This window comes from Oppia nitens, unplaced genomic scaffold (genome assembly GCF_028296485.1).
Source record: "Oppia nitens isolate AA-2021 unplaced genomic scaffold, nextdenovo-longstitch-racon4-pilon3 scaffold38_pilon_pilon_pilon, whole genome shotgun sequence".
Taxonomy (NCBI): Eukaryota; Metazoa; Arthropoda; class Arachnida; order Sarcoptiformes; family Oppiidae; genus Oppia; species Oppia nitens.
The window spans coordinates 13,425-29,631 of NW_026533219.1; the positions used below are offsets into that span (position 1 = coordinate 13,425).

The window sequence follows — 16,207 nt, forward strand, 5'->3', positions numbered from 1 at the left end:
ACTTATGTATGCGAGTTTAAACCTCGCGGTAATATTCCCGGAGAGTATTATTATAATGTTGGATATCCCCGCTAATTTAATTGACTAATTGACTAATTAGAAATTTATATTTTAAATATTACTATTATAGAATATCTTAATTAAATAAACAAATATTTAATAAAAATAAGTCAGTCTAACAATAGACAGCTATTAAAAAAGTTAAAACAAATTGTTATCAAAGTTAGACTACAGTTAATTTAATAATTTATTTTTACTTGTATTTGATTGTAATTTTTCTAAAAATAATTAGTAAATAATTTTCAAAATTTTTATAAAAAATCAGTTTTACTAATAATTTATTAAAATTAATTAAAATGTTTACTTAAATGTTTGATTACTAAATTAACATATTTTATTTCCTAATAAAAAATAATTAAAAAACTACTGTATATAATGATAAAAATATATAATTATAGTATTTAAGAAAAATACAGTTTTTTTTGTAAAGAAAGGAAATTAATTTTTCTCCATTTATTAATTGATTTTTAAACAATTTAAATAATACTTTGGATTTGTTTAAATATATTTATATGTAATAATTAATTATGTGTTTAAAAGTAAAATTGTTTGAACCGATAATATTAATATTATCGCTATCAGTCATAATGATACCAATGTTAACTAATGGAGGAGATTTTAAATCTGGTTTAACATATGATTTCTCCAATTGGACACCTGAGCTAAGACAAGCATATGAGGAGGTATTACTATATAATGATAGAAAAGGCGAAATAGATTTGGAGAAAACATTTATACATAAAAGTCGATATGTGGGTACTGTCTATGCATTTTCATATTTTATTAGATATGTCAGACAATGTCAACCAAATGAAACTGAATCACAATATCTTAATTTTTATGACAACAAATGCCATCAAGTAATGTATAATTCATTTAATAATAACTTAGTTATCAATAGAACTTTTGAGTTTTCTAACAATAATTACTTTTTAAAATAATTTTTAATAAATAATTTTCAATTATTATTAAATTAAGTAAACTAATAATAGTAACTGCATGTAGCTGTTTATGAAGTGAAACAAAACTAAAAATTAATATCATTTAGGTGCTGACCATGGTCAATTTAGTGTAAACTAATCAATGTAAAAACGAGTCAATTTTCATAAATGGCTCAAAAATTTCTTAAATACAACTTTGTTTATATACCAAGCATTAAGTTTGAGTGAAAATTTTGATGTCATAGAGTATTGTTTGAATTTAAAATAATAATATATATATATACTGGGGTCCTCAAAACTTTTTCTCCAAAATTAGATAAATTTAATATAAATACATATATTTTATTTAATGTAAAAGTTTTATATAAATAAATAAAAATGTTTAATTAAATGTTATAAAATAAAATAAAATATTTTAATTATTAATCGTGTTAATAAAATAGCAATGATATATCATAAATAAAATACATAATTAACAAAATTAATTAATTTTTTTAATTAATTTTTTCCAGATTTTTTTTTTAAGATTATTTATTTATTTATATAAAATTTTTACGTAAAAATAAAATATATGTATTTATATTAAATTTATCTAATTTTGGAGAAAAAGTTTTGAGGACCCCTGTATATATATATTACATTATTTTGAATTCAAACAATACTCTATGACGTCAAAATTTTCACTCAAACTTAATGCTTGTTATATACTGTAATTTTATTTATTGCTCAATACGTAACCGATACTTTTATTAATGTGAATAATTAATGTATTGTTTTTTTTTATAATAATTTATATTATTATTTAAAAATCTTTTAATTTTCAATTATAGATCACATATTGTAAAATTGAAATGAAAAAGATTGGGAACCGATACAAAACATTTACCAAAGAATGTGAACCATGCGATTGTTAATAATATTTTATAATTTATAATAATTTGATAATAAGAAACATGCAAATTATTACAATAATTAAAACAATAATTTTCAATAAAATTATAAATATATTTTTAAAAATTAGTTATGATAGTGTATTAATAATAAAAATATAGATATTTTTGTAATAAATTGAAGTAATTTAGAAGTTTGTTTATACAGTTGTTTATAAGTGGTCGGACATCAAGTCAATGATCTGACAAAAAATGTATTTTTTAATTTTTTTTTAGAGATTACGAATTTTAAAAATGTTTTGTATATGATATTAAAAATTGCATATATTTTGTTAAGATTTTCTATTAATAAAATTTTATACAAATTTATTATTTAAAAATAAAATTTATTTACAATTATTATTATTATTTAAGTAAAATTAATAGAAATTATTATTTTAATGATTAATATTTATTTCAACAAACAAATCAAATAACAATTTAATTACTAATTAAATTAATACATTAAAAATTTACATTAATTATCAATTGTTGTCCAATTCTTAGATCGACCACTTCTGGCGCCTCTATTTCTTCGTTGATTTAAATTAGCGACAATACTGTTATTATTATTATTATTATTTTGTGTATTACCACCACTACTCTGGTGTGAACTACTCAGAAACGGATAGACGGCTAAAGCAGCCGATTTGCCTGCTTGAGCGCCGGCCAACTCGGCCGCTGCCAATGCTGCCGATGTTAATGAAGATCTGGTGGTTACTGTCGCCCTTGTCTTTGAACCTCGAGGTCTACCTCTACCTCTTCCGCCACACTTTTTTCTGCCACTCGAACCGGACATAGGGCTAGACATTGATGAGAGACTGTTGTGGTCGTCGACATACAACTCATCATTATTACAGTCGCCTTCAGTTGTAATGCTAAGCATTTGCTATAAAAAAAATTGAATTAAAAATTAATTTTACGATAACTTAATAATGAATTTTATTTTAATCAATTGATTCAATGACTAACTTCGCTATAAGGACTGTTAGATTCAGATTCGTTGTCATTATATGACTCAATATCATCCACAGAATAATGGGATATATCTTTAAAAATTTCATTATTTTCCGGATTAAAACGTTTCGAACATTTTTTCTAATAAATAAATAAATAAATTTCACTTAATATTTATAACTTTTAGTTAAATAAAATTCAAGACAAAGTGTTAGTCAATTTGCCAATACTTTTGCTGATTGTGGCGACGATTGTTTGGCTTTTAGTTTACGTTTGGTTTGTTGTTTGACAGGTGTTGTTGCTGTTGTTGTGGTTGCAGTGCTTTCTTTTATTTGTAGCCGTCGTTCTTCGAGTTGTTGGCAAAAACGTCGTTCAAGATCTTCATCGTTGAGCAACAATGAGACCATTTCGGTTGGTTTAAGCAAATCTGGTTTGAATGTGTCGACACTGATAACCATACGATGTATTTGTGATTTTTATAAAAAATATTAGTTTTACTAATAATTTATTAAAATTAATTAAAATGTTTACTTAAATGTTTTAATACTAAATTAACATATTTTATTTCCTAATAAAAAATAATTAAAAAACTACTGTATATAATGATAAAAATATATAATTATAGTATTTAAGAAAAATACAGATTTTTTTGTAAAGAAAGGAAATTAATTTTTCGCCATTTATTAATTGATTTTTAAACAATTTAAATAATACTTTTTTGTTTAAATATATTTATATGTAATAATTAATTATGTGTTTAAAAGTAAAATTGTTTGAACCGATAATATTAATATTGTCGCTATCAGTCATAATGATACCAATGTTTACTAATGGAGGATATTTTAGATCTGGTTTAACATACAAATTAATATCCAATTGGACACCTGAGCTAATACAAGCATATAATGAGTTATTACTATATAATGATAGAAAAGGCGAAATAGATTTGGAGAAAACATTTATACATAAAAGTCGATATGTGGGTACTGTCTGTGGATTTTATTATTTTATTAGATATGTTAGAGAATGTCAACCAAATGAATCTGAATCACAATATCTTAAGTTTTATGACAACAAATGCCAACAAGTAATGTATAATTCATATAATAATAACTTAGTTATCAATAGACAAAAATTACATTTAAATAATTATAAAATTAAGTAAACCGTGAGAAGACTCATAATAGTAACTGCATTTTGCTGTTTATAAAGTGTAAAAAGCTAAAAATTAATATCATTTAGGTGCTGACCATGGTCAATTTAGTGTAGACTAATCAATGTAAAAACGAGTCAATTTTCATAAATGGCTCAAAATTTCTTAAATACAACCTTGTTTAAATATTTTAATTTTATTTATTGCGCAATACTAAACATATGCTTTTATTAATGTGAATAATTAATGTATTGTTTTTTATAATAATTTATATTATTATTAAATAATCTTTTAATTTTCAATTATAGATCACATATTGTAAAATTGAAATGGAAAAGATTGGGAACCGATACAAAAAATTTACCAAAGAATGTGAACCATGCGATTGTTAATAATATATTATAATTTATAAAATTTGATAAAAAAGAAAAAATGCTAATTATTACAATAATTAAATCATTTATATAATTGTATCATTTTGGATAAAATTATAAATATATTTTATAAAAGTACTTATGATACTGTATTTTTTGTTTTTTATTTAACAAATTAATAACAAAAATAAAGGTATTTTTTGTAGTAAATTGAAGAGATTTAGAATTGTCAAATTTTTTCAGTAATTTTTTATTTAATAACAATTAAATTATTTTATTAATAATTAATAAAAAAAAAACAGTTGAAAATAATATAAAAAATAATCAGTTAAATTAATGGGGTCTTCCAACATAACCATACTCTCCGGCAATATTACCTCTGGGTTTAAATTCGCATACATAAGTTGTGGCATCATAGCGAGTTACAGATATATGTATAGTGCATTTAGCACAGCCAATACTAGTTGTTTTTTTCCATACCAATTGTGCAAATGATTGCAAACCATTAAATGTGTATTTATTCTTTGTTTTAAACGGAGCAAGCGGTGTTGAAGACGTATAGTTAAAAAAGCGATTAAGTTTGTACCTATTTATTATTTGAAATATATATTTATTAAATTTGATTTTTTAAAAATTTATTTTGTTTATAAATTATTTGTTTAAACTAATAACTAACCATTCGTTAACAACTCTACGACATGTGTAGTCCTTGGTTTCAGCCCATTTATTCACAAATCTTAGTTCTCCTATATCGTTATCCAAAGCAACAAAACTTTCATTGTAATATTTAATATCCGAGAGTTTGAGGCATCTATTTTTAGCATATTCTTCCAGCTAAATATATTTCAGAAATAAAATTATAAATTTTAATTTAAGTTGTTTAAAATTATGACTACTTCTCTGTTTAAAGTTAAAGGTTTAGCATTATGTAGTTCTCGATAAATGTTGATTTGATTCACACAGGTATTTTCAAATTCATCAGTTGTGATGTCTTTAGCTTCATCTGAAGAATATCTTTTTGCTATTAAAACAAATTTATATAATTTACATATATTTAAAACTAATGTTACAAAACAATATATTAATAATTGTTACTTACGATATGAAATTAATAATAAATAAAATATTATTAAATTATTGAACAACATTATAAATTAAAAATAATAAAATTATAATTCAAATTTTACTGATTTAAAACTAAAATTAATTTTATTTAATGTTTCTTTTTATACTTTTTTAATTTCATAAATATATTAGAAAATAAATTAAATTACTCTAAGCAATTTTACTTTTAATATTAAGAAATGAGATGATATTTTATTTTTTATATTGTGTAATGGAAATTTTAAACAAAATTTATTACTAAAAAATATCATGATTTAGTAAGATTTTATTTACACTAATACAAAAGTATGATAAAACAAAATTTATAATTTAATTTATTATTTTATTTATTATTTTTTAAAACTAATTTATTATATTAATTTAAAAATTTTATAATAAATATTACTTAAATTTATTTTATTATTTTTTAAAAATTAGATATATTAAATTATTATAATTATTAAAATTGAAATTGATTTTTTTTTTAAATTTAATAGCTATTATAAATGACTTACAATATACTAAATTTTGTACAATAAAACATAAAAATTGTTTTCATCAAACATTAAATTGAAACCATACTTTAACTTTTATATCAAAACTATAATAATAATTACAAAATTATTTAATACATAAATATGCAATCCATGACATATTAAGTCATTTGGACAAAAATAATAAGTTGTTTAAATATGATATTAAAAATTTCATATATTTTATTAAGATTTTCTATTAATAAAATTTTATACAAATTTATTATTTAAAAATAACATTTATTTATAATTATTATTATTTAAGTAAAATTAATAGAAATTATTATTTTAATGATTAATATTTATTTCAACAAACAAATCAAATAACAATTTAATTACTAATTAAATTAATACATTAAAAATTTACATTAATTATCAATTGTTGTCCAATTCTTAGATCGACCACTTCTGGCGCCTCTATTTCTTCGTTGATTTAAATTAGCGACAATACTGTTATTATTATTATTATTATTTTGTGTATTACCACCACTACTCTGGTGTGAACTACTCAGAAACGGATAGACGGCTAAAGCAGCCGATTTGCCTGCTTGAGCGCCGGCCAACTCGGCCGCTGCCAATGCTGCCGATGTTAATGAAGATCTGGTGGTTACTGTCGCCCTTGTCTTTGAACCTCGAGGTCTACCTCTACCTCTTCCGCCACACTTTTTTCTGCCACTCGAACCGGACATAGGGCTAGACATTGATGAGAGACTGTTGTGGTCGTCGACATACAACTCATCATTATTACAGTCGCCTTCAGTTGTAATGCTAAGCATTTGCTATAAAAAAAATTGAATTAAAAATTAATTTTACGATAACTTAATAATGAATTTTATTTTAATCAATTGATTCAATGACTAACTTCGCTATAAGGACTGTTAGATTCAGATTCGTTGTCATTATATGACTCAATATCATCCACAGAATAATGGGATATATCTTTAAAAATTTCATTATTTTCCGGATTAAAACGTTTCGAACATTTTTTCTAATAAATAAATAAATAAATTTCACTTAATATTTATAACTTTTAGTTAAATAAAATTCAAGACAAAGTGTTAGTCAATTTGCCAATACTTTTGCTGATTGTGGCGACGATTGTTTGGCTTTTAGTTTACGTTTGGTTTGTTGTTTGACAGGTGTTGTTGCTGTTGTTGTGGTTGCAGTGCTTTCTTTTATTTGTAGCCGTCGTTCTTCGAGTTGTTGGCAAAAACGTCGTTCAAGATCTTCATCGTTGAGCAACAATGAGACCATTTCGGTTGGTTTAAGCAAATCTGGTTTGAATGTGTCGACACTGATAACCATACGATGTATTTGTGATTTTTCTTCAGCTCTCTGAAGAATGCGTTCTTCGATAGTTGCCTTACAAATCAATCGGTAAACTGTCACCTGTTTTGTTTGGCCCAATCGGTGTGCTCTGTCCATTGCCTGCTGATCAACAGTTGGATTCCAGTCGCTGTCATAGAAGATAACAGTGTCGGCAGCGGTCAAATTGATACCCAATCCGCCAGCTCTTGTGCTCAACAGAAACACAAATATATCGGATTTGTTCTGAAAATCTTCGACCATATCTCGTCGGTCGCTAATCTTTGACGAGCCGTCCAAACGAATATAACTGTGCTTTCGTAGACACATATATTCTTCTAGCAGATCAATCATACGAGTCATCTGACAATATATCAATACCCGATGTCCTTCGTTCTTCAATTTTTTCAACAAATCGTCTAATATTTTCATTTTTCCCGAATCTGTAACTATAGACTCTCGATCGGGTACTTCAATAGGAGACCAACCATTCAGCTTACGTAGACCTAGTATGCCGTTAAGTGGTTGGGGATAAAATTGTGTCTTTTGTTTTTCAATTATTTCATGTGAATGTAAGTACAGACCATCGGTCAGGACATTACCGGTAATCAGTAATTGTTTTATATCAACATTTCCTCCTTTTATTTCTATAAAATAACGATTCATTGCACGTCTACTGCGAGAAAACATAGGCATCGGTTGGCTAATAACTTTTAGACCATTTGTCTGATTCAAGCAATTCATGGATAAAAACAATGGTATGGATGTGGGTTCGCAATCGTAAATACGTGGACACAGAACCTTCTGAATGGAGTCGAGGTATCGGCTAATCGTTGGCGATGTTTGTGTCTCACTATCGCTGTTATAATTATCACATTTATTGTTCAGTTCATCTTTGCTTATCTTTGTTTCTTTCAATCGCATCTCACGATCTTTTAGTGAATCAGATATATAGCGAAGCGATTGTCGAGTAAACGTATAGATGTAACTACTTTGAGACCAAGTAAACAACATATGAGTCCATAGATTAGAGGATTCTGTTTGTTGTCTATTGTGGTAATTGTGTGAAAAATAAGTTGTTTTCAATGGTATTAATAGTAATTGTTTAGTACTGTTCTCAGATTCAGACCATTGAATATTGTTGTAGAAATTAGATCTCAAAGATATTTCATGTAAAATGTTTTGCCAACAATTAATCAGTAGATTTGTACAAACAAATTGTCTAAACAGTTGACTACCAGTTAAGCCAATTAATGGCATAAATGAAAAACATTTAAACGGGTCGTCATTTTTGAGTAATGATTCATTAATGTAATCACAGTTAAAAATGTTGAAAACTTTATACAATAATTGATGTCTCAATGAATTAAATTCAAATGAATCAAAACAAAGACCCGATTCATAGATAAGACTCGGAAGAATATATGTCTGTAATTTCATGGCATACGGCGACACCATTTGGCGTCTTTCAAACAAATTCGGATGATTACAGACTTTACGAAATTGCATCACAAGATTCATGAGACTAGTTGTAGTCGTTTGTACGTTAGTGGCCACCAGTTCGTCGAGAGATAGCTTATGCTGAAGAGCGCAATACAGTTGACGCTGACGTGTGGTCAGTGGACACAACAATTTCATCTCAATCTTGTCGGACAATTCGTTTTCGACATCTTTTTTAAAACGTCTCAATAGAAATGGCTTCAAAATCATATGCAATCGCGACAAATGTTTCTCATCGATGGCTGATTTGTTTTCGGCGTGACTTTCGATGTCTTTTGAAAACCAATCGGCAAATTCTTGATGACTGTCAAACATTGTAGGCATTATGAAGTGCAACAGTGCCCACAGTTCACCCATACTGTTCTGTACGGGTGTTCCGGTTAGGAGTAGTCGGTTACGGCACTGAAACGATAGCAAATGCTTCCAGCGCTGACTGCATGAGCTTTTGATAGCCTGTGCCTCGTCTAACACCATATAAAGCCAATTGAGTGGTTGAAAATATTTGGCATCTTGTATGACAATCTGATAGCTAGTAATTAGTACATGAAATGGCGATTCTTCGCAATGAAGATATTTGTTCCACAGCTTCCGCAATGCTTTCCGGTCGTTAGGATTTCCCCAATAAGGCAATACACGAAACTTTGGCACAAATCGGGTCAACTCTTGTTGCCAGTTGTGTAGTGTCGATGTAGGAGCTATTATAAGAAATGGACCCCAAATTTTCAATCTTTCGGTTAAAGTGGCCAAAAAGGCAATCGTTTGGACAGTCTTTCCCAAACCCATTTCGTCAGCCAGAATACCGTTAATTCCGTTGACATACAAATTGTATAACCAATTCACACCTTTCAGTTGATAGGATTTGAGAAAACCGCAAAACAGATTGGGTTGCGATAAGTCTTCTTCTTCTTCGGCCATGTTTTGCGGATCTAATACGCAAACATCTGTCGATAATTTGTCAGTTATTTTAGTATCGAAAACAGTTGTCCGGTGACGATGAGCTAACAGTGCTGTCTGGGCTTTGCTAATAGCATCGCGTTTTTGTTCATCCGAATCATAGTTATCTACTAAACCGCTGGACAATGTTAACGGTATTTCATCTAACTGTTCAACAATTGATTGTTGTTTATCTAATGATTGGCTTTCAGCTGATCTCAATATCTTACGGCACAGAAAATGTGAATACAATTCTGTTTGTGTAATAAGAAAATTGAGTTTACGTTGTTGTCGTTTAGCCTCCAGAAGCTCAATATCGAACTTCATCTGTTCCTGTGCCTCCTTTTCAGCCCTTTTTCTATAATCTTTCTCCACTTTATCAAAATGTTTCCAATAGAGTAACATCTCTTTGGTTAGCCGTCGAGCTCTGGGGTATTGGTCACGACATAACTGTTTCTGATGGATAAGCGTTCGCTTTCGTTGTTGGCGTTGACACCAATTGGCAATCTTCTTGCAGTTGTTCAACGCTTCCTTTCGCAACATTTGTTTTTGTTTGTAAAGTTTGGGTATCTCTTTGCGGGCAATCGTAATCCATAAACGTTTTCGGCGGGCATTCATAGTGGACTCGTCACTGATCAGTGAAGTTGTCGTCGATTTTTTCTTTGTCGATCGTTTCGACGCTCGCGATGGCAATACAGGTGATGTCGATGGACTTAAACAAGTCGGTGTTGTCGGAGCTGTTGCGCACTTTGGCATCGAAAAGTTAGTCATCGTCGGGTGTGTGGGTGTTGGCTGTGATAATGTTTGAGATAGTACTGAACCGCACGACTCTTCAGTGTCAAAGATATCGTCGGGCAACAGATTCGTCACATTCGATGACTGAGTAAAGCTAGAAGTGACCGATAGTTCCACAAATGGTGATGTATTTGAACTTTCCGTTTGAAGTATTTCTTTTGGCAATTGTGTATCATATGTGATGTCATCCAATCCAATCTTTTCCACTTTTATCGGTTTGTCGAGCAGTGCCAGCGGATCAGTAATTGTGGGTAAATTAGTGTTGTTTGTGTCCTCGGTTTTCACTTCTATCGCCGCATTATTAGTGGTAACGTTTGAGATGACAGCAATTGCTGGTGTTGTTATTGTTGTTGTTGTTGTTTTAGATTTCTTAGACTTAGAGACAGAAACTTTGGCTGATTTTGATCGACTGTTTGGAGTCTTATTAGTATTGGTTGATACCATAAACTGTTCTTGAATTGGATTCAATAGACTTGTACTGTAGTGTTGATATTGCATGAGTTGTTGTTGCGGATCAGTTTGAAGTCTACACTCTTTGCGAACTTTCTTATCGAGTCTATGAAAGCGAAGCATTTCGCGAATACAATCGTCGGCTTTCAGTTCGGATTCAATGTCCGAATTAGCGGACGAGTCGTCGTCTTCGTCGTCTGTTTTATCCAAAAGTATATTTTTAAGCCATTTCTTGTTTTTCTTGACTTTCGACAAATTATAGATTCGTGTCTTCACTGCTTTCGATTGCTGTTTAGAGACCGTTGTGTTCAGCTCTTCGTCCAAACTTTACAATCAAAATAAATAATCAAATTTTGATATTAATATCGATATTCATAAACATATGATAATTGTGACCATAAAACGGCTGGTCATTCATACATACCTCTTATCGTTGAGTGTCCTCTCGACCTGTGCTACTAAACCGTCCAAACGTAGTGCCCGTTCGAGTCGTTGCAGACACACTGGTTTGGCCAGCGGTGCAAATCGGGGTCCGACTACCATTGCAAAGCCGCCGCCGCCGCCGCCGCCGATGGCCGTATCAGTCATTGTCTATATATCATATGATATAATAACAATTTATTATTATTTAGATCACATTAATCCTATTGTTTGTCATATATATATATATATATATATCACAACTTTGATGAAATAAATAAAATAACAACAATTAATACATTTATTGTAATCACAAAATTGTTGACATATTATTGACAATTGATTGCCTAATATATATCATATGATATATGATATAAATAGTGTCAATTCAATAGCAAACACAATGTATGGACATTTCAAGTTCAATCTATTTATATATGATATACAGTATATATAAATATTTAATAAATTAATTATTATTAATATATAAAAAAAACTATTAATTAAATCAATTACTGAATCAATTATGATATGTGTTTATAAAACAAATGTCAATACAATGTTTATTATTATTATTTGTTATTCAATACATTGTATAATAATATTCTGTAAAACACTATTAAACATCAATAACTTGTTTGTCACTCAAAACAAGTTATACATTAAATACAATACAATAATAGACTTGTAATTTATGTGAATATCAATAACGTATTATTTATTAATTTCTTATATTAATAATTACTGTATAAATCATTTGATTAATACTATTTATAGTACAGATATACAGTACTAATAGGTATATAATAATAATATGTAGAGATATTTACAATAAATTTGATTAATATTAATACACAACAAAAATATTGAAACATTTAAATGCATTTAATTGGTTAACCTTTTTTTATGACTTTTGTTTATCAATTGGTTTTCCGTCAACCGATTGTCTCACAACTACTGGTGATGACTGCTGTTGTTGTCCTGCATTGACAGGTGATTGTTGTTGTATTTGTGGTACATAGACTACTGTCTGGCCACTCGGCGACACCGGTAACTGACCACCAGTTGATTGAACTGGTAGTTGGTGTGGCTGTTGTTGCTGTTGTTGTATCGGCACTGTCTGTTGTCCGGTAAATACAATGACAGGTTGTGGTTGTGATTGATAATGACTACCACTTGAATCTCGTCTACGTTTAGTTAAACCGCGACATATTAGCCATAGACAGACACCACAACAACCACAACAAACGCATAGTATAACCGATAAGACTATAATATCGATAACACCAGATCCCACATATATAGCACAACTGTCCTCATAAGCAAACAAACAATTATTATAAGACAAACATTGCATTTGATTTAGTCATTAGTGATTAAATTTATTGGTTTTCAGGTTTTTTTTTGCTTTTTAATTATAACTAATTTTTTAAGCAATAATTTTGTAATATTATCTAAAATGTAAAATGCATTTTATTATAATACCTGACCGATGGCACCATTTTGGTGATAATAATAATCATTGCCATCGAAATCAATTGACGGCATCTTTTTTGATTCATATATTTGGTGGTCATTCCTCTTAAGTCCGTCTCAAAGTTTATTACTATATTAAAGTGTATTAATAAACTAACGTATATTTTGCGATAAAAACCCAATTATTTTTTTGCGATTACCGGTAATTATTTTTAAAAAAAAAATAATTTCTTGTTATTGTTAGCTATTTTTTAAAAATTGATTGTAATTAATATTTCGTTTTAAATAATATATTCACACAATAATAATTGTTATATATTTAACTTTAAATCACGTTATTGTTGATAAAATACAGTATAATATTAGTTTAATTAGTAATTATAGCAATTGTTTGATTCAATTGAACCATCAAATTAATTAATCATTTTAATAACATGTATTTATCTAAATTACAATCTGTACAGTATTTTGTATAAAATATTATATCAATTTTTAATTTAATAATTTGTATTTTTTTTTATTTAACATTAGTTTAAAGTTAATTCATATATTTTTGCTATTATCTGTTTTATGTACATGTATTATATTTTAAATGTTTGTTAAAAAAATAGTTTATTTTATTATAATAGTATCATTATATCTGTAATTAAATATTTTTATTAATAAAATTTACGAATATTAAATCTACAACTAAATCTTTATTTTTTTTGTTATATAACTAAACTAATTAATTAAATTGTTTTTTATTATCGTTAAAAGATTAATTACATATTAAATAAAACAAGAGTTTTGAATATTTTGTGGATTAATGTTAATAGTAATCACTTGTTGTGTATTAAGTTTTTTAACCACTAATTCAGTTGACTGTCCAATAGATAACCGATTAATAGCTGTCATTAAGTCATCAAAATTATTAACTGATTTTTTATCGATTGCTATAATTTGATCTCCAATTTCAAAGTTTTCTCTAATAGATTGCAATTTTTTGTTGTTAATAATGATTAAACATTACTAAATTAGTTTTATTATTGTTATATAGATATTATTACTTAGATTATATATATATATATACTGTAATTAACTTTAAATACCTGACATTCATGGCGTACGGAATATATTTATCGATACAATAAGTTTGGCTATTAGTGAAGTATTTGACGACAACACCGATAAATGGTTTGCCTGAGGAATACAACTGTTTTCTTTCATTAACTAATTTTTGTCTAATTTCTTGTCCTTTGCCATTAGCCCTGTCCATAAAATCTTCAATCAATTGAATGGTTAGACAATGTGTGTGTGTGTGTGTGTGTGTGTGTGTGTGTGAGAGAGAGAGAGAGAGAGAGAGAGAGAAAGAAAGAGAGAGAGAGAGAGAGAGAGAGAGAGAGAGAGAGAGAGAGAGAGAGAGAGAGAGAGAGAGAGAGAGAGAGAGAGAGAGAGAGAGAGAGAGAGAGAGAGAGAGAGAGATAAAATAGAAAAAACAAAGTTATTGAAAATAGTATAACACTTTTGTATGTAAATTGATAGTACAATACCTAACAGATCCTGTCTTCTAGTAATAGTCAATAGTCTAAAACTAGTACTAAATAATACTCCCACCACTTGACCATCCGTGTTGACCACTGCTCCGCCGGAACAGCCTTTTGAAGCAGTAGTCGATGCAAACATATATAACTGGTTTGTGGGCCACAGGAGGTCCTGATAGTAAAACCATCCCTGTGTCATACTATCAAAATAGTGTTCGTATTTTATTATACCGGTTATCACTGATTTGTCCAAATCGGGAAATCCAATGGCCATAACTTGATCGCCAAATGTGATGTCTTTGTTGGCAATCTTAAGCTGAGTCAAGCGTCTGGAGCTAATCGCAGGCAATGACACTAGTGCCAGATCCAGATGGGGTTCAACATAGACTACCTGTGCCCACCAGTATTCTATTAAACTATTATCTCTTATAACTGGATCCTTATAGTGTAGGTCAGTCAAGAAGTCTCGTACTGTAAAACTATAGGCCAGCCTTAGGATAACATAATGATAGTCACGAACGTTATGATAATTGGTAACAATTAGACCATTAGTTGCATCAACTATCCAACCGGTGCCCATATATGCACAGCCATCTTTAGTTTTATCGAGTCTCATAACTTTTACCATACTATCAATACATTTATCGTAAACATTGTTTATCCATTGATTGTCATCGTCATCATTGGTCAACAATTGAGCAAATCTTATAGTCATCATCGCCGCCGCTGATGGACATCTAAATCTAAGACACGTCTCAATCGCTAATTGTGATAATGTCTGTCTCATCTGACACTGTTGTTGTTGGTGTTGGTGTTGGCGATACCAATGATGATTAACAGCAATCGTTGACAACAATAACAGTGAAGTCCTTTTTTTTAAATTGATTAATAAAAAAGTAATAATTAAAACATACAATCAGTATTTGAATACTTGTAATAAAAACATTTTTATAAAGAGCTAACTGTTTATTGAAAATATATGATGAGATGATTCGTTGCATTTTTTTTACTAAAATGTTATCTAATTAATAATGCAAAACCAATTAATATAGCAAATAATAGTAATTATAATATAATAACTAAATTCAATACAACTAACTGTCATAACATTGATTTCGATGAATGAGATAATGATTTCGATTTAAGTGATAATCAATTGGATTACGAGATAAACAATTGGATGACTAATATATTGAATTCGATAAATATATTTATTGTATTTATTCAATAATCCAATTCAATATATAAGTCATCCAATTGTTTATCTCGTAATCCAATTGATTATCACTTAAATCGAAATCATTATCTCATTCATTGAAATCAATGGCATAGTAATAACACTGTAAATACTAGTCAATGATTTCAATTACAAATAAAAAATCATTGATATATTAAATATTAAAATATGATGTTAATAATTATTACATAAAAATTTAAAAATTATAAAATTTAATTTTTCATATTTAGAGAATACTAAAAATTATAACTGAATTTTAATTATAGTTTTATTTGTCTAATTGCATGCATTACAACAATAATATTTTCACGAATTCCTGAAAGGAATACGTATATGCATTCTAAAAGTCTGTCCGTCTGTCTGTCTGTCCCACGAGGACATAGGTTCGAATCCAGGCTCCGCTACAAAATTTTTTTTTGATTTTTTTTTTTGGTTTTTTTTCTTTTTTAAGTTAAGGAGATCGTATGGGAATGCTTTTGAAGCATTCTCAACTGTTTTTTATATTTTTTTTAAATTT

The 16,207-nt window shown here is 28.4% G+C and overlaps 4 protein-coding genes across 4 annotated transcripts; all 4 read right to left on the minus strand.

The window, feature by feature from the left end:
* Positions 1-2,408: 2,408 nt before the first annotated feature.
* On the minus strand, positions 2,409-3,359 carry LOC128957212 (chromatin-remodeling ATPase INO80-like). The gene is made up of 3 exons (XM_054302943.1): positions 3,118-3,359; positions 2,903-3,028; positions 2,409-2,819 (listed from the first exon to the last, which is right to left on the minus strand). Exons 1-3 carry the CDS (start codon positions 3,343-3,345, stop codon positions 2,409-2,411), a joined length of 765 nt encoding a protein of 254 aa, XP_054158918.1. The 5' UTR covers positions 3,346-3,359.
* A 1,320-nt stretch (positions 3,360-4,679) lies between these two features.
* LOC128957206 (uncharacterized) lies at positions 4,680-5,607 on the minus strand. The gene is made up of 4 exons (XM_054302937.1): positions 5,514-5,607; positions 5,311-5,435; positions 5,091-5,248; positions 4,680-5,000 (listed from the first exon to the last, which is right to left on the minus strand). The coding sequence occupies exons 1-4, from the start codon at positions 5,560-5,562 to the stop codon at positions 4,748-4,750; spliced, it is 585 nt and encodes a 194-aa protein (XP_054158912.1). The 5' UTR covers positions 5,563-5,607; the 3' UTR covers positions 4,680-4,747.
* Positions 5,608-6,419: 812 nt separating this feature from the next.
* Positions 6,420-13,127, minus strand: LOC128957164 (chromatin-remodeling ATPase INO80-like). Its single transcript, XM_054302886.1, has 6 exons — positions 12,940-13,127; positions 12,353-12,764; positions 11,459-11,625; positions 7,129-11,359; positions 6,914-7,039; positions 6,420-6,830 (listed from the first exon to the last, which is right to left on the minus strand). Exons 3-6 carry the CDS (start codon positions 11,620-11,622, stop codon positions 6,420-6,422), a joined length of 4,932 nt encoding a protein of 1,643 aa, XP_054158861.1. The 5' UTR covers positions 11,623-11,625; positions 12,353-12,764; positions 12,940-13,127.
* LOC128957165 (serine protease HTRA1-like) lies at positions 12,359-15,458 on the minus strand. The gene is made up of 5 exons (XM_054302888.1): positions 15,417-15,458; positions 14,463-15,322; positions 14,022-14,193; positions 13,713-13,897; positions 12,359-12,723 (listed from the first exon to the last, which is right to left on the minus strand). Exons 1-5 carry the CDS (start codon positions 15,452-15,454, stop codon positions 12,359-12,361), a joined length of 1,620 nt encoding a protein of 539 aa, XP_054158863.1. The 5' UTR covers positions 15,455-15,458.
* Between the last annotated feature and the right edge of the window lie 749 nt (positions 15,459-16,207).